This window comes from Syngnathus floridae, chromosome 2 (genome assembly GCF_059516105.1).
Source record: "Syngnathus floridae isolate MCC-2025c chromosome 2, RoL_Sflo_1.0, whole genome shotgun sequence".
Lineage (NCBI taxonomy): Eukaryota > Metazoa > Chordata > Actinopteri > Syngnathiformes > Syngnathidae > Syngnathus > Syngnathus floridae.
Window position 1 is genome coordinate 7,369,141 of NC_142414.1, and position 25,735 is coordinate 7,394,875.

General features: G+C 53.1%; 2 protein-coding genes across 4 annotated transcripts in view; one reads left to right on the forward strand and one right to left on the reverse strand.

The window, feature by feature from the left end:
* LOC148401468 (low-density lipoprotein receptor-related protein 1-like) overlaps positions 1 to 25,735 on the forward strand; it is a 43,516-nt gene that overhangs the window by 14,426 nt on the left and 3,355 nt on the right. For 2 of the 3 annotated variants that reach the window (XM_088399852.1, XM_088399860.1), the window contains 77 exons: positions 1,508 to 1,670; positions 1,798 to 2,020; positions 2,199 to 2,388; positions 2,478 to 2,621; positions 2,686 to 2,922; positions 2,984 to 3,164; positions 3,277 to 3,499; positions 3,564 to 3,753; positions 3,816 to 3,938; positions 4,190 to 4,330; positions 4,582 to 4,707; positions 4,818 to 4,934; positions 5,004 to 5,084; positions 5,177 to 5,344; positions 6,203 to 6,385; positions 6,477 to 6,674; positions 6,749 to 6,994; positions 7,063 to 7,260; positions 7,407 to 7,611; positions 7,685 to 7,849; positions 7,931 to 8,175; positions 8,257 to 8,391; positions 8,493 to 8,720; positions 8,792 to 8,966; positions 9,135 to 9,229; positions 9,313 to 9,462; positions 9,527 to 9,667; positions 9,832 to 9,960; positions 10,039 to 10,170; positions 10,239 to 10,373; positions 10,449 to 10,578; positions 10,644 to 10,770; positions 10,846 to 10,997; positions 11,085 to 11,209; positions 11,288 to 11,662; positions 14,014 to 14,203; positions 14,277 to 14,481; positions 14,541 to 14,733; positions 14,821 to 14,946; positions 15,022 to 15,153; positions 15,731 to 15,850; positions 15,932 to 16,045; positions 16,119 to 16,268; positions 16,355 to 16,477; positions 16,747 to 16,860; positions 16,983 to 17,111; positions 17,182 to 17,307; positions 17,378 to 17,518; positions 17,612 to 17,799; positions 18,488 to 18,671; positions 18,738 to 18,823; positions 18,885 to 19,004; positions 19,072 to 19,259; positions 19,323 to 19,528; positions 20,096 to 20,284; positions 20,383 to 20,531; positions 20,602 to 20,695; positions 20,778 to 20,894; positions 20,973 to 21,092; positions 21,170 to 21,292; positions 21,505 to 21,630; positions 21,705 to 21,821; positions 22,156 to 22,262; positions 22,329 to 22,461; positions 22,533 to 22,655; positions 22,823 to 23,083; positions 23,144 to 23,281; positions 23,352 to 23,471; positions 23,619 to 23,896; positions 23,978 to 24,156; positions 24,218 to 24,324; positions 24,395 to 24,514; positions 24,597 to 24,773; positions 24,852 to 24,992; positions 25,063 to 25,236; positions 25,305 to 25,466; positions 25,535 to 25,706. In XM_088399852.1, coding sequence (XP_088255978.1) covers positions 1,508 to 1,670; positions 1,798 to 2,020; positions 2,199 to 2,388; positions 2,478 to 2,621; positions 2,686 to 2,922; positions 2,984 to 3,164; positions 3,277 to 3,499; positions 3,564 to 3,753; positions 3,816 to 3,938; positions 4,190 to 4,330; positions 4,582 to 4,707; positions 4,818 to 4,934; positions 5,004 to 5,084; positions 5,177 to 5,344; positions 6,203 to 6,385; positions 6,477 to 6,674; positions 6,749 to 6,994; positions 7,063 to 7,260; positions 7,407 to 7,611; positions 7,685 to 7,849; positions 7,931 to 8,175; positions 8,257 to 8,391; positions 8,493 to 8,720; positions 8,792 to 8,966; positions 9,135 to 9,229; positions 9,313 to 9,462; positions 9,527 to 9,667; positions 9,832 to 9,960; positions 10,039 to 10,170; positions 10,239 to 10,373; positions 10,449 to 10,578; positions 10,644 to 10,770; positions 10,846 to 10,997; positions 11,085 to 11,209; positions 11,288 to 11,662; positions 14,014 to 14,203; positions 14,277 to 14,481; positions 14,541 to 14,733; positions 14,821 to 14,946; positions 15,022 to 15,153; positions 15,731 to 15,850; positions 15,932 to 16,045; positions 16,119 to 16,268; positions 16,355 to 16,477; positions 16,747 to 16,860; positions 16,983 to 17,111; positions 17,182 to 17,307; positions 17,378 to 17,518; positions 17,612 to 17,799; positions 18,488 to 18,671; positions 18,738 to 18,823; positions 18,885 to 19,004; positions 19,072 to 19,259; positions 19,323 to 19,528; positions 20,096 to 20,284; positions 20,383 to 20,531; positions 20,602 to 20,695; positions 20,778 to 20,894; positions 20,973 to 21,092; positions 21,170 to 21,292; positions 21,505 to 21,630; positions 21,705 to 21,821; positions 22,156 to 22,262; positions 22,329 to 22,461; positions 22,533 to 22,655; positions 22,823 to 23,083; positions 23,144 to 23,281; positions 23,352 to 23,471; positions 23,619 to 23,896; positions 23,978 to 24,156; positions 24,218 to 24,324; positions 24,395 to 24,514; positions 24,597 to 24,773; positions 24,852 to 24,992; positions 25,063 to 25,236; positions 25,305 to 25,466; positions 25,535 to 25,706 — 12,238 coding nt within the window. Of the gene's footprint in view, positions 1 to 1,507; positions 1,671 to 1,797; positions 2,021 to 2,198; positions 2,389 to 2,477; positions 2,622 to 2,685; positions 2,923 to 2,983; positions 3,165 to 3,276; positions 3,500 to 3,563; positions 3,758 to 3,815; positions 3,939 to 4,189; positions 4,331 to 4,581; positions 4,708 to 4,817; positions 4,935 to 5,003; positions 5,085 to 5,176; positions 5,345 to 6,202; positions 6,386 to 6,476; positions 6,675 to 6,748; positions 6,995 to 7,062; positions 7,261 to 7,406; positions 7,612 to 7,684; positions 7,850 to 7,930; positions 8,176 to 8,256; positions 8,392 to 8,492; positions 8,721 to 8,791; positions 8,967 to 9,134; positions 9,230 to 9,312; positions 9,463 to 9,526; positions 9,668 to 9,831; positions 9,961 to 10,038; positions 10,171 to 10,238; positions 10,374 to 10,448; positions 10,579 to 10,643; positions 10,771 to 10,845; positions 10,998 to 11,084; positions 11,210 to 11,287; positions 11,663 to 14,013; positions 14,204 to 14,276; positions 14,482 to 14,540; positions 14,734 to 14,820; positions 14,947 to 15,021; positions 15,154 to 15,730; positions 15,851 to 15,931; positions 16,046 to 16,118; positions 16,269 to 16,354; positions 16,478 to 16,746; positions 16,861 to 16,982; positions 17,112 to 17,181; positions 17,308 to 17,377; positions 17,519 to 17,611; positions 17,800 to 18,487; positions 18,672 to 18,737; positions 18,824 to 18,884; positions 19,005 to 19,071; positions 19,260 to 19,322; positions 19,529 to 20,095; positions 20,285 to 20,382; positions 20,532 to 20,601; positions 20,696 to 20,777; positions 20,895 to 20,972; positions 21,093 to 21,169; positions 21,293 to 21,504; positions 21,631 to 21,704; positions 21,822 to 22,155; positions 22,263 to 22,328; positions 22,462 to 22,532; positions 22,656 to 22,822; positions 23,084 to 23,143; positions 23,282 to 23,351; positions 23,472 to 23,618; positions 23,897 to 23,977; positions 24,157 to 24,217; positions 24,325 to 24,394; positions 24,515 to 24,596; positions 24,774 to 24,851; positions 24,993 to 25,062; positions 25,237 to 25,304; positions 25,467 to 25,534; positions 25,707 to 25,735 lie in introns of all 3 variants that reach the window. The other variant, XM_088399843.1, reaches the window with a different exon arrangement.
* On the reverse strand, positions 11,748 to 13,191 carry LOC148401469 (galanin receptor type 1). Its single transcript, XM_088399873.1, has one exon. The coding sequence runs from the start codon at positions 12,809 to 12,811 to the stop codon at positions 11,786 to 11,788; it is 1,026 nt and encodes a 341-aa protein (XP_088255999.1). The 5' UTR covers positions 12,812 to 13,191; the 3' UTR covers positions 11,748 to 11,785.

A 25,735-nucleotide genomic window follows, 5' to 3' on the forward strand; every position in this document is an offset into this window, starting at 1 on the left:
AAGTACGTCGGCGGGCCTGAGCCGCCGTCGCGTTCAGTCACACGCACGTACTGACCCAAATACCTGTGAGTCGCTGGAGCAGGACCCGGTAAAATATTACCTTTTATTTCACGGGTGTCAAACCCGAGGCCCGGGGGCCAGATTCAGCCCATCGCATCATTTTATTCGGCCGGCAAAGACAAATTTATATCATGACTGAAATTGTAAATTGTTTATGCGGCCCGCGACAAAAATGAGTTTGACACCCCGTGAGGCCCGATCCGTTGCTTCCAGCGGAGCCGCCTAGAAAACAATGCTAGAAATTCTTCACCAGACTTCTCCTTCCATCATTGAAAATCTTCAGCTTCAACCAACGTACGAATTAAAGCGATTCATTCCGACGGCCGTCTGCTGTCCAGACGCGCCGATAACCATTTCCATGCGGCTGCGCTCCAAAACATCAAGCGGGCAAAACTCGGCGACGTCTTTATGGAGATGCGGTCAACTTGAAGCTGCGGAGCTCACACACAAGCTGATTTACGAGCGCCTCGGAGAGCGTGGCGGATGATGCCTCGGCTGCTCACTTTGGCCCGCAGGCAGAGTTTGTGCAAAAAAGTGAATGAATGAACGTCTCCAGAGAAGACAATAAATGGCTTTCCGGAATTGTCGGTTGTAGTTTGCGCAATAGCGTCTGTGTAATGGCTGCCTGCCGCGGGGCTTGGCTGCTTTGAGAACGTTGGAAATGTCGGCGTTGTTCTGCTTGGCGTCATGACAGACTGTCAAAACATGCCCCCTTCTTTCCTGGGTGTGTTTTGTTGCGGGTTTCTTTTATCGTCTTGCGTGTTTTCACTTATTTTCAAGTGGAAGACAACCCTCCCTCAATGATTTCAGGATTGGAGATGTGCCAGGATTTTCAGCGCAGTCGTCATAAATTTACCCTGCACAGATGGACGGCTGCCACGCCTTAATGCCGACCCGTCAATAGTCGTGTTCTCCTCCAGTTCAAATGTGCTGCATGATGCGGGGGGGAGATTAGGCCCAGATGGTGTCTGATGCGCTTTAATTCCACTTTGACGTTCCTGTCGATGCTCGGTGGAATATTTGTTCACACAAAGTCCAACTTTGCTCCCGCTGAGCGAAAGTGAGACTTGGAATTTAGCTGAGGCAGCACGCAATGTTCCTCTATGTTGCAAGATGAGAACAGTTCTTGAGGTGGTTGACGTAACTTCAGGTCACTCGATGTTCTTGGTGACCAAGTGAGCGAGCCATTTTTTTTTTTTGTAATCCCTCCTCGTGGGATTGAAACAAAAGTGCCGCATGGCAATAATCCAAATTCCGAGCACATTCCAGCTGGCTCAGGATTTAAAAATAGGGTAAAAATAGGAACTGTTTCGCAAGACCTAAGTCATGATGGTTGATTAACTGGAAGTGGTTTTGAAAAGTGCAAAGAGCAGCGGGAAAGTTTTAACTTGAGCAACATTACCAATTGATTTGGATTATTGGATTTGTGTGTGTGCGCCTTCTTCAGACGTAGAGCAGATGGCTATCGACTGGTTGACGGGAAACTTCTACTTTGTGGACGATGTGGACGACTGGGTGTTTGTCTGCAACAAGAACGGCCAGACGTGCGTGACGTTGCTGGACCAAGAGCTTTACAACCCAAAAGGCATCGCCTTGGACCCGGCCATGGGGTGCGTCACCACTCACCAAAATGCCGCCTTGAGCAAACGTGCTGATCCGACATGAAAGTGTGGCTTCCTCATTTTTATCATCCTGAAACTCTGACTCACTTCCTTTTTTTTCCTCCTCTGGTTGCAGAAAGGTTTTCTTCACAGACTACGGCTCCACGCCGAGAGTGGAGCGTTGCGACATGGACGGTCAGAACCGCACAAAGCTGGTGGACAGTAAGATCGTCTTCCCCCACGGCATCACTCTGGACCTGGTCAACCGGTTGGTGTACTGGGCTGATGCCTACCTGGACTACATCGAAGTGGTGGACTATGAGGGCAAGAACAGACACAGCATCATTCAGGGTCTTCTGGTGAGCACCCAATGTTGGCACAAGCACAGATGACCAAGCACCAATGGCATCTCCATGCCTGAATGTTTCCACAAATGATTCCCGGGTCACATCCCAACCCTCCAATCTAGTTGAAATAAGTCATCTTTGGTTCCGAGTCCACTGCCTATGCTGAATGCCCGGTGCGATGGCGTTTCAGATCGAGCACCTGTACGGGCTGACTGTCTTTGAGAACTACTTGTACGCCACCAACTCGGACGAAGGCAACCTCAACCCCAAGACCAGCGTGATCCGAGTCAACCGCTTCAACAACACCGACTTCCAGGTGGTGACACGGGTGGACCGCGGCGCCGCGTTGCACGTGTACCACCAGCGGCGCCAACCTCGAGGTACCCACGTGGATAATCCGCTGGGCCCCATTGGATTTCTTCATTCCTGCATTCGATTGGACATTCCGCTTTGCGTTGTGTGTTGACAGTGCGGAGCCACGCGTGCGCCTTGGACCAGTTCGGCAAAGCCGGCGGCTGCTCCGATATCTGTCTGCTGGGGAACAGCCACAAGACGAGGACCTGCCGCTGCCGTTTTGGCTTCAGCCTGGGCAACGATGGCAAGTCTTGTAAAAGTAAGTGACGGACGGAGGAACTGGCGTCCACTCGCCGTTGCGCTGACACCACTTCCTTGTCTAGAACCAGACCACGAGCTCTTCCTGGTATACGGGAAGGGTCGACCCGGCATCATCAGAGGCATGGATATGAACGCAAAAGTGCCCGACGAGTACATGATCCCCATCGAGAACCTGATGAACCCTCGAGCTTTGGATTTTCACGCCGCCAGCGAATTCATCTACTTCGCCGACGCCACCAGCTACATCATCGGGCGACAGAAGATAGACGGGACCGAGAGAGACACCATACTGAAAGACGGTGAGGAGATTCTTTGCTGCTTTTCAAGTCCTGGCTGATTAAGCCCACATTTTTTGGGCAGGTATCCACACGGTGGAGGGGCTGGCCGTGGACTGGATGGGAGGCAATCTCTACTGGACCGACGACGGGCCGAAGAAGACCATCAGCGTGGCCAGACTGGAAAAGGCTTCTCAGACTCGTAAGACTCTGATCGAGGGCAAGATGAGCCACCCGCGTGCCATCGTGGTGGACCCCCTCAACGGGTGAGACCATTTTCTTCGAATAGCAGTTCTTCTGGCTTTTAACTTTTACCAGTGACGCTTCTAGACGTCAAAGATATAAACTGGGTTGACAGTGAATGAGTTCATTTGTCAGGTGGATGTACTGGACCGACTGGGAGGAGGATCCCACTGAAAGTAACAGAGGGAAGATCAAGAAGGCCTGGATGGACGGATCCAATCATCAAGTCTTCCTGACCAGCAAGACGGTGCTGTGGCCCAACGGCCTCAGCCTGGACATTCCTCAGGGAATCTTGTACTGGGTCGACGCTTACTACGACCGGATCGAGATGGTGTACCTCAACACCACGGAACGGAAGGTTGGTACCCCCCCCATGTTCTTGTTGCAGCCTGGTCCTCCATCTGTGGTTTCTGATTGAACAGGTGGTGTACGAAGGCCAGGAGCTAAATCACGCCTTTGGCTTGTGCCATTATAAACAATTCCTCTTTTGGAATGAGTATCGCGGAGGGAGCATCTACAAACTGGACCAAGTCACCAAGACGGTCACGCTGCTCCGGAACGAGAGGCCGCCCATCTTTGAGATTCGGGTGTACGACGCTCACCAGCAGCAAGGTACCTCACCGTTCCCGACTCGGCATCGTGATCTCGGCTAACGTCTCTTGTTTCTGGCAAAGGCACCAATCTGTGCCGAACCATGAACGGGGGATGCGGCAGCCTGTGCCTGGCCATCCCCAACGGCCGGTCCTGCGGCTGCGCCGATGAGCAAATCCTGGATGTGGATAACGTCACCTGCAAAGGTAAGATCCGAGGCCTTGTGTTGCTCTCACAGCCTTAGCGAGAAGGTTTGTTGGAGTTTTTTTTGTGTGCAAAATCTCAATGTGGATCTTATTGGAAAATGAATCACGCAGCAGGGGGCGGAATGTCGACTTTGCTTCGCACCCACAAACTACCCAAGATAGTTTTTCCGGATAGTTGCCAGATGTGTAGGAGGGCATCCTGAAAATGTGGGCAGCAGGCTATTGTGTGAACGGTTGTGGCCGTCCCGCAGGCAACCCCTCCTACGTGCCCCCGCCGCAGTGCCAGCCCGGAGAGTTTGTCTGCAACAACAACCGCTGCATCCAAGAGCGCTGGAAGTGCGACGGCGACAACGATTGTCTGGACAACAGCGACGAGGCCCCTGGGCTTTGCCGTGAGTCTTTCCGGCCCTCCGTCGCCGTTACCCGGCAACGTGGGAAGAAGCACAATCTTTCGCTTTGCTAAAAACGAACAAGCACTAGCTGCACCTCTGTTTTTGGAAGTTGGGCACAAAGAGCTGAAATATTGAAGCGTGCGCCCTCCCAAAAAAATCTGCCCGTCAAGGTCATGCTGGCTTTTTTGGAAAGGTCGCCCGAAAGATCTTTTGTTGTTTTTACTGACGGCGCTCGTGATGTCTCCCATAAGACCAACACACGTGTCCGACGGACCGCTTTAAGTGTGAGAATAACCGCTGCATCCCTACGCGATGGCTGTGCGACGGCGACAACGACTGCGGCAACGACGAGGACGAATCCAACACCACGTGTTCTGGTATGTGTGCCGGCGTATTACAGTCAATGACAAAATGGCAGCACTTGTTGCTCATGAATCGGAACCGAGGTGGCGTGGGCTGTTGCTGAAATGCGTTTTCCACTTTGCAGCCCGCACGTGCCCTCCAAATCAGTACCCTTGCGCCAGCGGCCGTTGCATCCCCGTCTCCTGGAAGTGCGACCTGGACAACGACTGCGGGGACCGCTCGGACGAGCCCGACTCATGCGGTGCGCTTCGCCGGCGTGGCCTCGCCCTCGCTGGGTTTGACCCCGCCCCTCTCTCTCTCTCTTCCGCAGCCTATCCTACGTGCTTCCCGCTCACCCAGTTCACCTGCGCCAACGGTCGCTGCATCAACATCAACTGGCGCTGCGACAACGGTGAGCAACGAGCCGAGCCGACTCGACGACACGACAACTCGGAGCCGCTGCGTCCATCGAGCCTGGCCGCCGTCCGTCTCTCGTGTGTCCAGACAACGACTGCGGCGACAACAGCGACGAGGCGGGCTGCAGTCATTCTTGCTCCAGCGTGCAGTTTAAATGCAACAGCGGGCGATGCATCCCGGAATATTGGACCTGCGACGGCGATAACGACTGCGGCGACTACAGTGACGAAACGCACGCCAACTGCACCAATCAAGGTGAAGAGCGTGCGAGTTTATCTTCCTTTTTGAATCGGATGGCTCAGTCGCGAGTGCAACTTTGTTTTTTGCTTTGTCAGCAAAGTCAAAATTCCCCGAATCAATTGGCGCCACATCGACCTTTCACTTCCTTTTTAGCAGTTCCGCTTAGCGCTTGTGTTCTGCGCTTGGCTAACGATGCGAGCCTTTTGCGACAGATGTTTAGCATTTTCAGATCCGCGTTGGCCGTTTTTTGGAAGCGGCGTTTTCATAATCCGTGCTGGATCCCAGCCAAGTGCTGTCAGAACCCAGCAAGGAGTAAACACCACTCAGCGTGACCTGTTGGCTTGATGAGCAATCTGCCTCCTGATGTCATTAGCAGAAGCGAAAGTGCGAAAGCAGCACCCTCCTCCCCCCTCCCCCCTGGCAAATCTGGCTGTGGCCTCAGGTGGCCTGCTGAACGCGAGCCAAATGCTGACCTCTGTCATTGTGTGGCCCCCCCCTTCTGCCTCTTGGGACATCAATCAGAGAACTGTGCGCTATTGTCGTTTGCCTTGGCAAGCCGCCGCCGTCGGCTTGGGCGGTTGACCGCATCAGATCAACAAAATGACCCCCGGGGTCGCCGCTGCTGCGATCTGTCCGATCTTAGCAAAATGTCTTCTTCAGTCTTGTCAGTGTTTGTTTGCAGGATTGCACAAAAACGACAACACTGCTTCTGGGTAGAACAACTTTAAGCCCCGCCTCTTTTCTCGAGGCCATTCAAATTATCATCCTCTATGTTTCCATGATCGCCTTAAACGTGGTTTTCATCACCAACTCTGACCCGAGTTGTTGATTTCTTAATTTTGGGGGTCAACTTCCTCCCATTTGTGTGCGCAGCAACTCGTCCACCGGGTGGCTGCCACGTGGACGAGTTCCAGTGTCGCATGGACGGTTTGTGCATCCCCATGAGGTGGCGCTGTGACGGCGACACCGACTGCATGGACCACAGCGACGAGAGCAACTGCGAGGGCGTCACGCACATGTGCGACCCGGCCGTCAAGTTCAGCTGCAAGGATTCGGGTGAGGACGACGCGGCAAGTTTGAGTAGATGCAAGCTAGCTGTTTTTGCGCTAGCTTGCGAACCTTTAGCCGATCTTTCCGCCGTCGTCAGCTCGCTGCATCAGCAAGGCCTGGGTGTGCGACGGCGACAGCGACTGCGAGGACAACTCGGACGAGGTCAACTGCGACGCGCTGGTGTGCAAGTTGTCTCACCACGTGTGCGCCACCAACGACTCCATCTGCCTTCCCGCCGAGAAGCTGTGCGACGGCACCGACGACTGTCCCGACGGCTCCGACGAGAAGCTTTGCGGTACGCCGGTCTGGGTTCGATCGCCATCTAAAAAATGCCGTCCCGAGACTCCCGTTGATGTTTGCGTCGTGCAGATTTGTGTTCGCTGGACAACGGCGGCTGCAGTCACAACTGCAGCATCATTCCGGGCGAAGGCTTCATGTGTTCCTGTCCGCTGGGCATGGAGCTCGGAGCTGACAACAAAACCTGCCAGATCCAGAGCTTCTGTGCCAAACATCTGAAATGTAGTCAAAAATGCCATCAGGAAAAATCCAGCGTCAAGTGCTCCTGCTACAAGGGCTGGGAGCTGGAGGCTGACATGGAGAGCTGCAAAAGCAGCGGTGAGGAGGACAAACCAAGGTGGGGCAGGACGTGAAAGCGCTTATATTGACCTTTCCATCCTCCTCAGATCCCTTCAAACCTTTCATCATCTTTTCCAACCGCCACGAGATCCGAAGGATTGACCTTCACAAGGGCGAGTTCAGCGTGTTGGTGCCGGGTCTCCGGAACACCATCGCGCTGGACTTTCATCTCAACCAAAGCACATTGTACTGGACAGACGTGGTGGAGGACAAGATCTACCGCGGGAAACTGTCGGACAACGGAGGTGAGCTGCCGGGAAAAGTGTTTGCCTTCCTGAAGGGAAAAAGTTGCATTTTCAAAATGAAACCTCCACGATGTTCTCTCATCTGGAATCGAGGTCACCCGGTACGAGCATCAAATAGTTTGTTGTGCTTGTGCGTTGTTGTGTAGCTCTGACCAGCTTTGAAGTGGTGATCCAGTACGGGCTGGCCACTCCCGAGGGCCTGGCCGTGGACTGGATTGCGGGAAATATCTACTGGGTGGAAAGCAATTTGGACCAGATCGAGGTGGCCAAACTGGACGGGACCATGAGAACCACATTGCTGGCCGGGGAAGTGGAGCACCCCCGAGCCATCGCCCTGGACCCACGAGACGGGTAAAGCAGATCGGGCGGCAAACGCTCACCTGACGCTGCAGACTCACGTGCGTCGTTTCGTGTGTGTCGTTAGAATTCTCTTTTGGACCGACTGGGATGCCAGCCTGCCCAGGATCGAGGCGGCGTCCATGAGCGGCGAGGGCAGACGCACCATCCACCGGGAAACGGGCAGCGGCGGCTGGCCCAACGGCCTCACCGTCGATTACATGGAGAGACGCATCGTCTGGATCGACGCCAGGTAGCGATTTGTTAGCCGTAGCCGCTGTGCAGCTAGCGTGACTCCCCGGCTGTCCAAAAACTTTGATCATGACTCTCGCAGATCGGACGCCATCTACTCCGCCATGTATGACGGGTCGGGGTTGATCGAGGTGTTGCGGGGTCACGAGTATTTGTCCCACCCGTTTGCCGTCACCATGTATGGAGGCGAAGTTTACTGGACTGACTGGAGGACCAACACCCTCGCCAAAGCCAACAAGTGGACGGGCCACAACGTGACGGTGGTCCAGCGCACCAACACGCAGCCTTTCGACTTGCAGGTCTATCACCCGTCCAGGCAACCCCAGGGTAGGTCCTTCACTCCTTTCTTTGGTGGCCTCCTTGCTTTTTTTTTTGTTGCTTTTATGATGCCAATGTGTTGCTGCACAGCTCCCAACCCGTGTGCTGCCACCAGTGACGGCAAAGGCCCTTGCTCCCACCTCTGTCTCATCAACTTCAACCAAACGTTCTCCTGTGCCTGTCCTCATCTCATGAAGCTGCAAGCTGACAAACGCACCTGCAAAGGTAAACGAAGATTGTCGAGTTGAAAGCAAGCAGATGTTTTGAAACTGAGCTCCACTTTTGTGTGATCTTTCAGTCACCAAAATGTCCTCCTCACTTTGCAGAGTCGCGCAAGTTCCTTCTTTACGCGCGTCAGATCGAGATCCGGGGCGTGGACATCGACAACCCCTACTACAACTACATCATCTCCTTCACCGTGCCCGACATCGACAACGTGACGGCGGTGGACTACGATGCGGTGGAGCATCGCATCTACTGGTCGGACGTGCGAACGCAGACCATCAAACGGGCCTTCATCAACGGCACAGGCGTGGAAACGGTCGTCTCTGCGGGTAAGATGACTTCCGGGAATGTTTGAACACCTTTCCCATGCTCATCTGACGCTTGTGTGCAATTTGGTCAGACCTTCCGGACGCTCACGGGCTGGCGGTGGACTGGGTGTCCAGGAACCTTTTCTGGACCAGCTACGACGCCAATAAGAAGCAGATCAACGTGGCCCGACTGGACGGTTCTTTTAAGAATGCTGTCATCCATGGTTTGGACAAGCCTCATTGTCTGGTGCTGCATCCTCAACTAGGGTGGGTTTTCCCTCTTGCTTTTTGACCAAGTTCCCCTCACTTACAAATAAATAAATACACAAATAAATACACGAAAAAACTGTCCCGAAAACCGAGATACGAACCGTACCGCGACTTATCCGTACCGTCGTGTGCAAAGTCTGAGTTCTTTTGTCCGTCTGCTCGCAGGAAGTTGTACTGGACCGATGGTGACAACATCAGCATGTCCAACATGGACGGCACCAACTACACTTTGCTCTTCGTCAACCAGAAGGGACCAGTTGGTGAGCACCACTGCAACTTAACAGCTCCAAATGATGAGATGGGATCGAGCGTAGCACTTTCTTCTCTTGGTATTTTCAACCAGGCCTCTCCATCGACTATGACAAAGAGCAGCTGTACTGGATCAGCTCAGGGAACGGCACCATTAATCGCTGTGGGCTGGACGGCTCTAATCTGGAAATCTTGGACGGCGTTAAAGGAAAACTCAGCAAGGCCACCGCTTTGGCCATCATGGGTAAGAGCATGGTCCAAAAGTTTCTCGTGATGGCGTCACCGACCTGAGCACGCCCTCTCTGCAGGAGACAAGCTGTGGTGGGCCGACCAGGCCACTGACCAGATTGGAACCTGCGACAAAAAAGATGGCGGCAACTGGAAGGTTTTAAGAAATAACACCTCTCCCATGATGCACATGACCATCTACGATGAGGACGTACAAAAACGTAAGACGCAAAGCCGGCGTGGAAAGTGGTGGATTAGCATTCCAAATGGCATGGATTTTGTTTTTAGGCAGGTGTTTACGCCTTTTTGCAACGATGACCCAACTTCCGTCCATAACACACATTTCCCATCACCGCTTCTTATTAATCATCTTTCTTCTCCTCAGCGAGCGTCAATCTGTGCAGTAACAACAACGGCGATTGTTCCCAGCTGTGTCTGCCCACCTCACCCACCAGCAGGGCCTGCATGTGCACGGCCGGCTATAGTCTGAAGACAGGACAGCAGTCGTGTGAAGGTAGCGTGCATCATCAAGGCTTTTTGGCTAGCCGTGTCTAGCAATCTGAAGCAAGGTTCTCTCTCTCTCTCTGAGCAGGCATGGGTTCGTTCCTGCTTTATTCGGTCCACGAGGGAATCCGAGGAATTCCGCTGGACCCGGCCGACAAATCTGACGCCTTGGTGCCAGTATCCGGCACCTCACTGGCCGTGGGCATCGACTTCCACGCCGGTGAGTGAGACTCAGACGGCGTGACCACGAGCGAGGCTCGCCTTGAGTCCTGAGCTGGTCCTTTTCAGAGAACGACACCATCTACTGGGTAGACATGGGCCTGAGCACCATCAGCAGGGCCAAGCGGGATCAAACGTGGCGAGAAGACGTGGTGACCAATGGCATCGGCAGAGTGGAGGGGATTACGGTTGACTGGATCGCAGGTCTGCCTTTTTTTTTTTGGAGCGCTTTCTCCATCAAAAGATGGATATTGACCAAGCCAGCGACTGCTCTTCCAGGAAACATTTACTGGACGGACCAGGGCTTCGACGTCATCGAGGTGGCCAGGCTGAACGGCTCCTTCCGCTATGTGGTGATTTCCCAGGGCCTGGACAAGCCCCGAGCCATCACCGTCCACCCGGTCAAAGGGTGAGGCCGCTCGCTTGCCAGTCGTTCCTCGAGTCAGAACGTCAACAACGTGTTGCTTTGTTCAGGTATCTGTTCTGGACGGAATGGGGTCAGTACCCACGTATCGAGCGCTCTCGTCTGGACGGCTCCGAGAGGTTGGTCCTGGTGAACGCGAGCATCAGTTGGCCCAATGGAATCTCCGTCGACTACTCGGTAAGGAGCGCGGCCGACTTCTCCCATCATCGGTCGTTTGGACACAAGGTGTGATTACGGCGCGCGCTTGTATAGGAGGGGCTCTTGTATTGGTGCGACGCCAGGACTGACAAGATTGAGCGCATCGACCTGGAGACGGGAGAGAATCGAGAATTGGTGCTGGTCAACAACAACATGGATATGTTTGCCATTTCGGTTTTTGAGGAGTACATCTACTGGAGCGACAGGTCGGCCTACGCAATTGCAAGATCTCGAAAACTACTCCATGTTAGTCATGTTTGATGGTTTTTTTTTTTTTTTTTTGCTTTGCGTAGGACTCACGCCAACGGCTCCATTAAACGAGGCAGTAAAGACAACGCCACAGACGCGGTCCAACTCAGGACCGGAATTGGCGTCCAACTGAAAGATATCAAAGTGTTCAACAGGGCCCGGCAGCAAGGTGGGAGAAGTTTCAAATTCTCTCCAAATTCTGGCTCTTCGATACTTAATCCATGAATGTTTGTCCGTTCCCCCCCAGGCACCAACATCTGCAAACATAACAACGGCGACTGCGAGCAACTCTGCCTTTACCGCGGCAACGGGCAGCACACCTGCGCCTGCGCTCACGGCATGCTAGCCGAGGACAACCGCGCCTGCCGCGATTACGACGGCTACCTCCTCTACTCGGAACGTACCATTCTCAAGAGCATCCACCTCTCGGATGAGACGAACTTAAACGCGCCCATCAAGCCTTTTGAGGACCCGGACCATATGAAGAACGTCATCGCTCTGAGCTTTGACTACCACGGTGGCGGCGGGAAGGGCGCCAACCGTATCTTCTTCAGCGACATTCACTTCGGCAATATCCAGCAGATCAACGACGACGGCACCGACCGCAAGATTGTGGTGGATAGTAAGTAGTTTGCTTTCAAACACAGACACACACCGTCAACATGTTTAATCATGTTTTGAGTACATGGTGAGAAGGTCAGCCAGTTTGGAAAAAGTTCTGCAGCCGGTCCGGCGGTTCCTTCCTTCAGTTTCCAGTGTCCAGCTCAAAGGTCTGCACCGTGTCCCCGCCCATCATCGTGTGAGGACAAGCGCTTAGAGAGTTTTTGCAAAAGGTCCAGCGCTTCCTCCCCAGCTCCAGCAACTCCCTTCTGAACTTCTGCGACATGAACCCGTAGAGGACGGGGTTCACCACCGCCACGGAGGACGCCAGCAGTCGGGCCAAAACGGCGATTGTGTTGTAGCCCTTGGAGCCCTGAATGCTTCTTCCGATGAAGGAGAACATTAGCGCGTAGGAGGGCAGCCAGAGGAGAGTGAAGACCAGGACGAGGAGAGCCGAAGTGTGGGTGACCTGCTTCTGGTAGCGCTCCAGCCGGGGGGCGTTTCCCATCAAGCGCGCTCGGCGCAGAAAGCAGTAGATCTTTGCGTACATCAGCACGATCACGCCCAGCGGGAGGGCGAAACCAAAGAAGAAGAGCCCCAGGCTGTAGACTAACTGGCTGAAGTCGGAAAGAAAGGCGAAGCAGTGCACGGCTCTGGACGCCGTCACCGTGCGGAAGGCGAACTGCGGCGCGGCCAAGGCCGAAGCGGGGAGCCACACCAGGGCCACCGTGGCTTTGACGCGGCGGTGCATCCGGGAGCGGAAGGCCCAGGTTGGGTGCACCAGCGTCAGGTAACGGGTCACGGCGAGCGCCGCCAAGGTAAAAGCCGACGCCGAGGAGCAGGCCACGCCCAGGAAGCTGACGCCTTTGCACAGGAAGCTGCCGAAAGGCCAGAAGCCCAAGGCGATGGCCGTCGTGTGGAAGGGCAGGCAGAGCAGCAGCAGCAAGTCGGCGGCGCTCAGGGCCAGCAGCAGCGTGTCGGTCCCGTGCGGGGGCCGGCGCTCCTTGCGCCTGCGCCCGTTCAGGGTGCCCATGAGCAGGATTTGTCCCAGCAGGCCAGCCACCAGGATCAACCCGTCCAGAATGGGCACCAGGACCTTAATCACAGCCTCCTCTGCCCTCTTCCTTTGTCCCACTTCACTGCTGTTTCCATACTGGCCCGACATCTCCATGTTCACGTCCGCTGGGTCGTTGGACGACGGGCAGCTGGCCTGACTCACTCTTTCATTCAGAAGGTCACCTCGGTGCTGGGAAGCTTTTCCAGAGACTTCTCTCAAAGCTGCCGAATGTCCGCTTTTGCTCTGAAACGGCGAAGCAAGACCACAAGGAGCAGCAGCCCCTGAACGATGGCGTCGGCATGTTCGTCATCATCTCCAGTGCTCCATATTAGTATCGATTTCAGCTTCCTTTAACGGATTTACCGTTCCACTTGAAAGGCGATCACTTCCACTCGAGGTCCAATCAGTTTGTAGATGCTGCTGGAAAAATAGCGACGGAATCAAATGCGATCCTGAGAGTCTGTTGAGTCTCCGGACTGCTCTGCTCAGAGTGGTCAAGGTGTTGGAGCAGGTTTCTCCCACTCTTTGTGTTTGCACAGTATCCATGAGACAAGGTTACGTAATACTGTCAGCAATTGTGCAAGCAGGGAGGATAAAAAGAGCAACGATCGGTGTTTGTTGAGTTTGTTGACGTTCCTTTTAAGTGCTCAAGTTGGGATTCAGCAACAGATGCTCATTCATCCAAAATGTCTCAAAAGGCTCTATTGACTTTGCGCACAGAGTAAACAGCCTCTTCACGTTTTTATACTCATAAAGGTCGGCCGTCGTACGCCTACGAGCAAACAATCGACGCCGCTGAAATGATGAGTGGAAGAAAAAAAAAGGTGCCAACGTGGACTCGAACAGCTGCATTGACTCGGCCTTCCCCCCAAGGCTGACTTGTCGAGCTGTTCCGTGCCAGCTCTTGGAATGATCCGGGGAATCCGCGGGGAGCTGGATCCGGGCGCTCGGCCATCAAGTGTCAGGACGACTCACGCCAAGTTGAGCGCATATGCTCCCCCCTCCCTCTAAAATCATGAGCTCATCAAGTTGGGAAAGTGCTGGACCTGCTGCTGTGATTGCGGGAGCTTTCTCAAAACATGGCCGCCAGTCAGCAGTTTTCAAAGGAGCAACTTGGGAAAATATTGGACATTGTCATGGCTTGATCTTCAGCTCCTGACCATATGTTGAAAACAGCTGCCATGGAATATCAGAATGCTAAAGAAAGAAGGACAAAAGTCAAACCAAAGTGATCCACTCACCCAATGAAGATGAAAGCATAGCTTCTTATTCTTGACGGCTCCACAACTGCTTCACCTCCTCCTTGTCTTCCACAGATGTAGGTTCAGTGGAGGGCCTGGCGTACCACCGCGGTTGGGATACGCTCTACTGGACCAGTTACACCACCTCCACCATCACTCGCCACACTGTGGACCAGAGCCGCTCTGTGGCCTACAACCGCAACACGGTGGTCACCATGTCTGGAGAAGACCACCCCCGAGCCTTTGTGCTGGATGAGTGTCAGGAGTGAGTCATTCAGATCCAAACGTGGTCCAGATCCGGGCTCCGGCTCCAGCTCCTTTTGCGTTTCTCTCCACAGTCTGATGTTCTGGACAAACTGGAACGAGCAGACTCCAAGCATCATGAGGGCTTCCCTGAACGGCGCCAACGTGCTGGCCATCATCGGCAGCGATATTAAAACTCCCAACGGCCTGGCCATCGATCACCGAGCCGAGAAGCTCTACTTCTCCGACGCTACTTTGGACAAGATCGAGCGCTGCGAATACGACGGGAGCAGCCGATACGTAAGCTTTCCCGGCGAGGTAAGAAGAGAAATCGGTTCTGATCCGGCGTTCCTTTTTAGGTTTTGTTGAAGAACGAGCCCGTGCATCCGTTCGGCCTGGCCGTGTACGGGGACTTCATCTTCTGGACGGATTGGGTGAGGAGGGCGGTCCTTCGAGCCGACAAGTACACAGGCGGCGACATGAAAGTGCTCCGGGCCGACATCCCGCAGCAGCCAATGGGAATCGTCGCCGTGGCCAACGACACCAACAGCTGTGAGTTGCTCCGCCGTGTCCGCAATTCGCCGACGTCTTTCCCTCCGCCGAGCGATAACTCCGCGTCCGCCCGCCCGCTCGCATCAGGTGAGTTCTCCCCTTGCCGCACAAATAACGGAGGCTGCCAAGACCTGTGCCTGCCCACGTCTGACGGGAGGGTGAACTGCAGTTGCCGCGGAGACAGACGACTTCTGGAAGACAACACCTGCTCCCGTAAGGGGAACGGAGAAGCCGGCTGGCGTGGAAGGCAAATGCGGCTTGAGTGATGAAAAGTGTTTTGCACCTCAGGAGCGCTGAATGTGTCTTGCGGGAGCGTGGACAACTTTGAGTGCGGGAACGGCGACTGCATCAACTACAGTCTGACCTGTGACGGCATGGCCCACTGCAAGGACAAGTCGGATGAGAAACAGTCTTACTGCGGTGAGCGCGACGTTTTTTAGCATTCAGTGAAGAAGGAACACTCGAGGAGATGGTTTCAGCCTTTTGATTTAGATTGACAAGTCTCCCTGTTTGACTTCCAACACGGAAAAAACGCAAAGTCAATTCTGAGTGATTCTTTGCTGGCTGACCGACCGTCCTTGAGACTAGAACTGGAAGTTACGTGCCAAAATTTATATTTAAATATATTACACTTAATTATATTATGTTATATTATTTTATATTAAATTGAAATACAACCATTTTTCTCATGTAGTTAATTAGAGGAAAAGACATTAGGTTTGCTGTTATGTAATTAGCGGTAACAGCAATCAGATTTAATGCTGAAGTGATTCAATTTTGAATCGTTTATGAAACGCTGAAGTGATTCAATTTCGAATCGTTTATAAAATGCTGAAGTGATTTAATTTTGAATCGTTTATAAAATGCTTCACAAATTTCAAAGACTTCTCCGGTAGGAGACTCCTTACCCAAAAGCTGCGCATTGAAAAACAAAAAAAACAACAAAAAAAATCTTGTGATATAAACTTGGAATTAGAATCTGTTTTCTGCCCCCCAGCCAATCGCATTTGTAAGAAAGGCTACAGGCGCTGCATGAACGGTCGCTGCATCGGTCACCAATTCTGGTGTGACGGCACAGACGACTGCGGCGACCACTCGGATGAAATGCCTTGCAACGGTAAGTCGTCATCATGTTTTGTTTTTTTTTTGTTTCGTTTTTTGAGATGAGGAAGTTGATCCATTTTGCCGCCTTTTGCAGTGACCCTGTGCAAAGCCGGCGAGTTCCAGTGCAAAGACGGCAGCTGCATCTCCAACTTCAGCCGCTGCGACCAGGTGGTCAACTGCGAGGACGCCAGCGATGAAATGAACTGCCGTGAGAAAGCCGCTCCGATGACACGCCGACGATCCAACGGAAAGCCGTGCCAATTTCTCTCATTCCCGTTCAGAGGCCACCGACTGCTCGCGCTTCTTCCGGCTGGGCGTGAAAGGCGCTTCCTTCCAGAGCTGCGAGAAAACCACCCTCTGCTATCTTCCGGCGTGGCTGTGCGACGGCAACAACGACTGCGGCGACTTCTCCGACGAGAGGAACTGCCCGGGTGGGTGCCCGGGTGCCCACCCACTCCGCTTTTTTTTTTTTTTTTATGCCCACGCTGGCTTTTGACTTCTTTGTCTGCACTTGCAGATAAACGCAAGCTGAAATGTCCGGTCAACTTCTTTGCTTGCCCGAGCGGCCGCTGCATCCCCATGAGCTGGACTTGTGACAAAGAAAACGACTGCGAGAACGGAGCGGACGAGACTCACTGCGGTCAGTCTCGCCTGGACAACGGCCGTGCAAAATATTAGGAACACTCCTGATCATAATAGATATATATTATTATAATACATTTATAATGAATACAATATATTTATATTAATGATTATATTATATCATTTATATTGTATAATTAATTTGATTTTCATGATTTTTTTCAGACAAATTTTGGACATCCATAATATAATTAATATATTTATATTAATAATTATATTGTATAATTTATATTATATCATTAATTTCATTTTCTTTTTTTTTTTCAGACAAATTTTGCACATCCAGCCAGTTTGAATGTGGAAACCACCGCTGCATTTCCAGCCATTGGGTGTGCGACGGCGACGACGACTGCGGCGACGGATCGGACGAGGCCAAATGCGGTAAGCCCACAGTTCGGTTGCGAGCATCTCTTGAGCCAGGATTTGATTCAAGCGCAAACATGTCCGTGCAAACCGAAGAATGTCATTCCAACAGATTGACTTGTTTGTTTCCGTGACCGCAGAATCCAAGACGTGCAGCCCCGAAGCCTTCCAGTGTCCCGGCACGCACACGTGCGTGCAGCAGCGCTGGAAGTGCGACGGAGACAAGGACTGTCCCGACGGAGCCGACGAGAGCGTCAAGGCCGGATGCCGTGAGTCGGACGCCGTACGCCGAGCCGTCTGGGTTCGATCCCGTGAAACCATCTCCCTTTCCCGCGACAGTGCACATCAACGGCACGTGTGACGACAACGAGTTCATGTGCCAGAACAGGCAGTGCATTCCCAAGCACTTTGTGTGCGACCACGACACCGACTGCGCCGACGGCTCCGACGAGTCTCCCGAATGCGGTGAGAGAGTCGATGCGGAAAATCTTCAGCCGCTCGGGATCGGCGGCCTCACTTTTGTTTTCCCTGGCAGAATATCCGACGTGCGGCCCCGACGAGTTCCGCTGCGCCAACGGCCGCTGCCTCAATCAGAAGAAATGGGAGTGCGATGGCGAGTTTGACTGTCAAGATCACTCGGATGAAGCTCCCAAGAACCCGCGCTGCACCGACTCAGGTCACAATTCTCACTCGTCAACAATCGAAAATACTCAGTTTGGTCACATCTCCCACCGGTTCCAAATGGTTTTTGACCCGCTTGTGATTCCAGAGAGGACGTGCAACGAATCGGCCTTCACGTGCCGCAACGGAAATTGCTTGAACGAGACTCTGCTGTGCGACCGCAACGACGACTGCGGCGACGGCTCCGACGAACTCAACTGCTTCATCAACGAGTGTCTCAACAGTAAACTGAGCGGCTGCTCGCAACTCTGCGATGACCTCAAGATCGGCTACAAGGTCTGTACGCCGAGAATATTTCATGAATGCGGTTCCCCGCTCCAAACGGGTGCTTGCGCAAGACCTCAACTGGTTTTGGCTCTCCTTCCTGAGAGTAGGAGGCGCGTCAAGAACAGCTTGAACTGAGCGTGAACTTTCATGTTTGGAGTAGCGAGGCTGCAGTCAGAGCTCCTTTTGAAAATCGTTAAGCGTGGCTGCCTGCGCTCTGCTGATGGCCCGGCCCAGCGTAAATTAGCTGTTGACGCAAGCAGGAGAGCAGTCATGTGACACCCTTTGTTTCTCAGCTTATCGTATTGACTCGGTAACCAAAGTGACTGCTGGATTGCGAAATATATTCACAAGGCACCTGCCTCCAAGCTAAAAAAAAATATCAGCTCAACTTACAAAATGCGCTGCCATTTTTCAGCTTTTTAAATCATGCGGAGTATCTGGATACGTCTTATACTGCCCCCTGGTGGCCAAGGCGCACACACCAAAGGGAGCAGCACAATGGCCCTTCCATTCATTATTTCAAATATGTGGTTTGAGATACAAGTCACGGTTTGAATTGGAAAGTCGATCCTTTCACAATCGAATCACTACTCGGCATTCGATAGAAATCAAATTTTTTCACCAAGGGGATTGGGGGGGTCACAGCTGCGTCAATGCTTTGTCCCTGAGAGCCGTCTGGTGCGCTCGGCACATTCAGTGCAGGTGCCATCCCGGTTTCCGGCTGAAGCGGGACGGCAAGACGTGCGTGGATGTGGACGAGTGCACCACCAGCTACCCTTGCACTCAGCGCTGCATCAACACGCACGGCAGCTTCCACTGTCTCTGCGTGGATGGATTTGAACTCAGCCCCAACGATCCCACCATCTGTAAATCCACATCAGGTATACCATACGGCAAGTCGACTGGCGTCACCATTTGGCTTGATTTCAAAATGTTTCTTTGTGCAGAGGAGGAGGCCTATTTGATCTTTGCTAACCGCTACTACCTGCGAAAGCTCAACCTGGATGGTTCCAACTACACTCTTATCAAGCAGGTAGAGAAGAAAAAGAGATCTTGTTGCTATTTCCTTTACTCGTGACCACGCTATGTTTTAGGGACTGAATAACGCCGTGGCGCTGGACTTCCATTACGCCGAGCAAATGATCTACTGGACCGACGTCACCACTCAGGGCAGCATGATCCGACGTATGCGGATGAACGGCAGCAACATGGAGGTCAGGAAAAGGGAAGAAGAAGGGGAAAAAAAACAAAAGGCCGTCGGGTGATTAGAAATATTTGCAGGTGCTTCACCGGACCTCTCTGAGCAACCCGGACGGCGTGGCTGTGGATTGGGTAGGCGGCAACTTGTACTGGTGCGACAAAGGCCGGGACACCATCGAAGTGTCCAAACTAAATGGAGCTTACCGGACGGTGCTGGTCAACAGCGGGCTGAAGGAACCTCGCGCCGTGGCAGTGGATGTGCGCTACGGGTGAGAACCCGTGAGCGGTCGCTCTCATCCGGATCGGGATGATTGACAGCTTTGTGCGTCTAGGTACCTGTACTGGTCCGACTGGGGCGACAACCCCCATATTGGGAGGATCGGGATGGACGGTAGCAACAGGAGCGTGCTCATACAAGATAAGATCACGTGGCCCAACGGTCTGACCTTGGACTTTATCAACGACCGCATATACTGGGCAGACGCCAGGGAGGATTACATCGAGTTTGCCAGTTTGGACGGCACCGGCAGACACACAGGTTCTTCTTCTTTGTACACTTGCTGCACGAGATTGTGAGAGAGAAAGCAAAGCATTTTGATGGTCAAACGTGAAGGAGATCATTTCAGCTTTGTTTGGATTGAGATCAGAACGTACTAAAGGTCACGTCAGGGCAAATTGTGAAAGTATTCCTCCATGCCAGATGACACCCTTTTCGATTAACTATTAGCCCGACATCCATAAACGTGACGGATATGGATCATAAGCGGATTTTACAAGCAAAGCATTCGCGCGGGCCAGGCCAAGTCCATCGGAGCAGAAAGAGCACATTGAGAGTATAAAAGCTAATCGGGCGCATCCAACGTTGCGTAACGTGTGTAGATATAGCGTCGGCCGGGTTGCTGCGCACCCACTCGCTTTCGATTTATTCTCCACAGTATCTGCTGCAACTGCAAAATGTCAATTCCTGCAATTATGATACAATTAAAGTCCTCTATGAATTTGTAAGCCCTTGAAAGATGGCCACTTCAGTAGGTACTCAATCCATAATTTCCAATTCAAGTCTTTCTCATTGGCCCAAAAACTCTTCGTTTGTGTCCTCCGGCAGTTCTCAGCCAAGACATCCCACATATCTTCGCCATGACGCTGTTTGAGGAATACATCTACTGGACTGACTGGGAGACCAAGTCCATCAACAGAGCTCACAAGACTCGGGGGACCAACAAGACCACCCTCATCAGCACCTTGCATCGGCCCATGGATGTCCACATTTACCACCCCTATCGCCAGCCTCCGGGTAACGCGCTCAACCCAGTCGCCAGAATTTTGCTGTCCTTTTTTTCCTCTCTCCTAAATCCGTGTGATTGTGGAAATGCTGTAATCTTTCTTGACCAGTGAGCAATCACCCGTGCCAGACGGACAACGGCGGCTGCAGCAATCTGTGTCTCCTCTCGCCCGGCGGGGGCTACAAATGCGCCTGCCCCACCAACTTCTACCTTGCCAGCGACGAGCGGACGTGCATGTCCAACTGCACGGCTAGCCAGGTGACGCCATTCATGCGAGCATCCGCGCTAGCATTCAGGGCATTAGCTTCATTTGCATTTTGTCTTGTAGTTTGTCTGCAAGAACGACAAGTGCATTCCGTTTTGGTGGAAATGCGACACGGAGGACGATTGCGGCGACCGCTCGGACGAGCCGGCCGACTGTTGTGAGTGTGGATCGTCTAAAACGTAGCGGTGTCGCGAGCGATGGGTTCACGGGTAACGGTGCTCGGGTACTTTTTTTAACAGCTGAGTTCAAGTGCCGACCGGGCCAGTTCCAATGCGGCACGGGGATCTGCACCAACCCGGCGTACATATGCGACGGAGACAACGACTGTCAGGATAATTCGGACGAGGCCAACTGCGGTACGGCTCGTCTTTGTTTCTCTTGCGATGCCCGTGGTTCCGACAGGATTTCTGACAGTTTGTGTCACGGCGTGGCAGATATTCACGTTTGCCTGCCCAGCCAGTTCAAATGTTCCCACCCGAGTCGCTGCATCCCCGGAATCTTCCGCTGCAACGGCCAAGACAACTGCGGCGAGGGAGAGGACGAGAAGGACTGCCGTGAGTGTTTTTCCGCGCTCGGCCTGTTCCGGTTGCGCCTTGCTCCGGGTCATCAAATCCTGGATTTTTCTTTGTAGCTGAGGTCACGTGCGCACCCACCCAGTTCCAGTGCGCCGTCACCAAACGCTGTATTCCTCGCGTCTGGGTGTGCGACCGCGACAACGACTGCGTGGACGGTTCGGATGAACCCGCCAACTGCAGTAAGCAGGAGAAGGAGTTGCTTTCTACACATTGTTTTCATCTGCCAGCACATTTGAATCAAATGCAAAATTAGCAAAAGAGCTAATATAGCAAACATGCCGGGCCGCTCGGGGGGTGATTAGGGGCCGCGTATGGCCTGCGGGCCGCTGATTGAAGAGCAATGCATTTGAGCTCCTCAGTAAAAGCACGCTCCAAATATTCCCGCCCGTAGCCCAGATGACCTGCGGCGTGGACGAGTTCCGCTGTAAAGACTCCGGGCGCTGCATCCCGGCCCGCTGGAAGTGCGACGGCGAGGACGACTGCGGCGATGCCTCCGACGAGCCCAAGGAGGAGTGCGGTGAGCCTTTTCGCCCAAACGAGCCGGGTCGCTCATCTTTCAGCTTTCACCACAACACGTGCTGATTTGCGCAGCCGAGAGGACGTGCGAGCCGTACCAGTTCCGCTGCAAAAACAACCGCTGCGTCCCGGGCCGCTGGCAGTGCGACTACGACAACGACTGCGGCGACAACTCGGATGAAGACAAATGCGGTTGGTGCCCCTGCTCTTGACTCCGCCCACTTTGTCCATAACATACGGTCGCTGTCATGACGAGTACATTTCATCTCCTCATGTCTTGTCTGTTTCATTTCATACTGTCGCGTTGGCATGAGCTAGAGGTGAGTCTTCATTACGCCTTCCATGTGCCGCCTTCATGCCGGAGACTTGACTTTCCTAAAAGAATGCAAAAAAACAACTTTAATTGTCCTTTCTTAAGATGACGGTCGTGATAGTCGTTTATAATTTCATCGTTGTCATTGCAAAGACCCGATTTTGTGCTCAAGCTGTAATTCCTCTCGTTGAAATGCTTTTCCTTTGGGCGCAGTTCCTCGGCAGTGCTCGGAAAGCGAGTTCGCCTGCACCAACGGCCGCTGCATCGCCGGCCGGTGGAAGTGCGACGGAGACCACGATTGCGCCGATGGATCCGACGAGGTGCCTTCAACGCATTCCATAATTTACCGGGGTGAAGTTTGACACTTTTTTTTTTTCTTTTTCTAGGATGGCTGCGATGTCAAGTGTGACAACGACCAGTTCCAGTGCAAGAACGGCCACTGTATTTCCATTCGCTGGCGGTGTGACGCCGACCCGGACTGCATGGACGGCAGCGATGAGGAGAACTGCCACACTTCCGGTGAGTGCATCATCTTTTTTTTTTAGCTCCGATTGTCTGGGATGGACTCAAGTCACTTGCTCTTCTTTCAGCTGGCCGTCACTGTCCTTCGGACGAATTCCAGTGCAACAACACCCTGTGCAAACCTCTCGCCTGGAAGTGTGATGGAGAGGATGACTGTGGAGACAACTCGGATGAGAATCCGGAAGAATGCAGTGAGTGTCGAGCACAAAAAAAAAAAAAAAAAAAAGACCACATGGTCTCATAACTACACGGACAACAAACGTAATTCAGGAAACGTTACAATGCTCCGTAAAATGTTCATGGTCAAGCTAGCACAGAAGCACAAGTTGACTTTTTTTTTTTTTCTTCTTCTTCATAGGAAAGTTCCAGTGTCCTCCCACCAGAGCTTTCCGCTGCCAAAACGACCGCGTGTGTCTTCAGATGTCAAAGAGATGCGACGGCATCGACCACTGCGGCGACAAATCGGACGAACGGGATTGCGAAGTCCATCCGGCAGTTCCCGCTTGCGAGAAAGACCAGTTCTTGTGCGCTAACGGAAAGTGCATCAGCGCCAATTTGAGATGCAACGTCTTTAATGACTGCGAGGACTACGGCTCCGACGAGATCAACTGCAAATCAGGTACATTTCTTGATTTACAGGTTTTTTTATTTTTTAATTTATTTTACTTATTATTGACAGAGAGCAAGCTAAACGACTGCAGGAGCAACAGGACTCAGTGCGGCGACGGCGACGAGGCCCACTGCGTCACCAACGGCACCGACGCCTTCTGCTCCTGTAAAGCGGGCTTCCACAAGATCAGCCATCGCACGTGCGGAGGTAAAGGTGCACAAAAGAGCAATCTTTTTTTCTTCTTCACCTCTTGACTCACATCTTTGCTGTTTATCAGACACGAACGAGTGTCTGGAGTTCGGAGCGTGTTCCCACATATGCAACAACACCAAGGGCTCGTACAAATGCAGCTGCCACAAGCACTTCACCAAGATCAACGACAACTGCAAAGCTGACAGTGAGCGCCGACTTTTCATCTAAAAAAAACAAATCCGGATTGTCAATCTTGAGCAAACTGACATTATTTCTCCTCAAGCTATTTTCAAAAGTGTAAATTGGTTAACAAGATCAAAAAAGCATTTGTAAGTCCTCCTCTGTCTCACAGACATGAACAGCAGTCAGCAGGTCCTCTACATAGCCGACGACAACGAAATCCGCAGCCTGGACCCGGGCATGCCCGACTGGCGCTACGAGCAGACCTTCCAAGGGGACGCCAGCGTCCGCATCGATGCCATGGACCTGCACGTCAAGACCAACCGTGTCTTCTGGACCAACTGGCACACGGGGCGCATCTCCTCCTACGAACTTCCCGGGCAGTCCACCTTGTCGGCCAACTCCCACCGCAACAAGCGGCAGAGCGCGGGCAGGATCACCAACTTGCAGGTACGACTCGAAGGCCCAAACGCGACCTTTGACCTTTGGTTTAACAGGGACAAAGGAGTAAACGTCTCTCGTGTCGTCCAGATTAAAGAGCTGAAGATGCCTCGGGGAATAGCCGTGGACTGGGTGGCCGGTAACCTGTACTGGACCGACTCCGGTCGAGATGTCATCGAGGTGGCTCAGATGTCAGGCCGCCATTGCAAGACTCTCATCTCGGGCATGATAGACGAGCCCTACGCCATCGTGGTGGATCCGCAGAGAGGGTACGCTATCAGCAAAGCCCAGCTTGACCGTTTTCATTTGAAATCTGCCTTCGTCTTCCAGCACCATGTACTGGGCAGACTGGGGGAACCATCCCAAAATTGAGACAGCCGCCATGGACGGAACGCTGCGACAGACCCTGGTCCACGAGAACATCCAATGGCCGACAGGTCGGTCGGCCGACCTTTGCTGAGCCTAGCTTTTGTGTAGCTTGTGTAGTGAGGTCTTTTGACTCCCCAGGTTTGGCGGTGGACTACTTCAACGAGCGTCTTTACTGGGCCGACGCAAAGCTGTCGCTCATCGGAAGCGTTCGTCTGGATGGCTCCGATTCCGTCGTAGCCGCTTCCGGCGTCAAAAACAGTTGAGCTCCTTCCTTTGAACAAAAACTTCCACTCGTGACAGGAAATGAAATAATGCTCGTGTCTTTTGCCTCCACGTCCAGAGCTGGCCCACCCGTTTAGCATCGATATCTTTGAGGACTACATCTACGGAGTCACCTTAGTCAATAACGTTGTTTTCCGGGTCAACAAATTTGGGAAAGGCCCCATGGAGACGCTCACCACGGGCATCAACCACGCCACTGACATCGTCTTGTACCACCGCTACAAGCAGCCGGAGAGTGAGTGGCATCCGTCAACTTGATCAAATCGCGCCCGATTCTTTAACGATTCTCATCACTTGTGTTTCTGTGCATTAGTGACCAACCCATGTGACAGGAAAAAGTGCGAGTGGCTCTGTCTGCTCAGCCCCAGCGGACCGGTGTGCACCTGCCCCAACAACTTCATCGCCGACAACGGCACGTGTGTGGAGAGGTCCGGCCCGACCCAGTCGCCCTTCTGTACGTCTGCCTTCCTCACTCTACTCTTCCTCTTCCTACCGGCTGTTGACGCTAGTGTATATCTCCACAGCGCCCCCCTCAGGCCCTTGTGACATTCAGTGTCAGAACGGAGGGAGCTGCTTCCTCAACGCCCGACAGGTGGCCAAATGTCGCTGCCAACCCAGCTACACCGGTGAGAGATGCCAGATCAACCAGTGCCGGGACTACTGCAAGAATGGAGGAACCTGCACCGCATCTCATACAGGTGAGTGGAGAGGAACAGGGCAGGGTCAGCTTTCAAACAACTCTGACAAAGACGCTTTGACTCGCTAGGTGCTCCAACGTGCAGATGCCCAAAAGGCTTCACGGGCCCCACCTGCGACCGTCAAACTTGTCAGAACTACTGCCAGAACGGCGGCAACTGCTCGGTCAACTCGGGCAATCAGCCGACCTGCAGCTGCCCCACCGAATACCGCGGCGATCAGTGCCAGTACAGTAAGTGGGAGTTCTCGCACGGTCACCACCTACGCATTGCACCACCTTCACCTTCCGATCGCTCGCAGGTAAATGCGAAGGCTATTGCGAGAACGGCGGAACGTGCTTGCAAACGTCCAACGGCACCAAAACGTGTCAGTGCTCCAGTCAGTACGTCGGACAGCAATGCGAGCTGGACAAATGTGTCTTCTGTGGCACGGGGAGCTGTCTGACGTCCTCTTCGGGACAAGTCTCCTGCAGGTATGTCAAAGTCTCCACATGTCTCATTT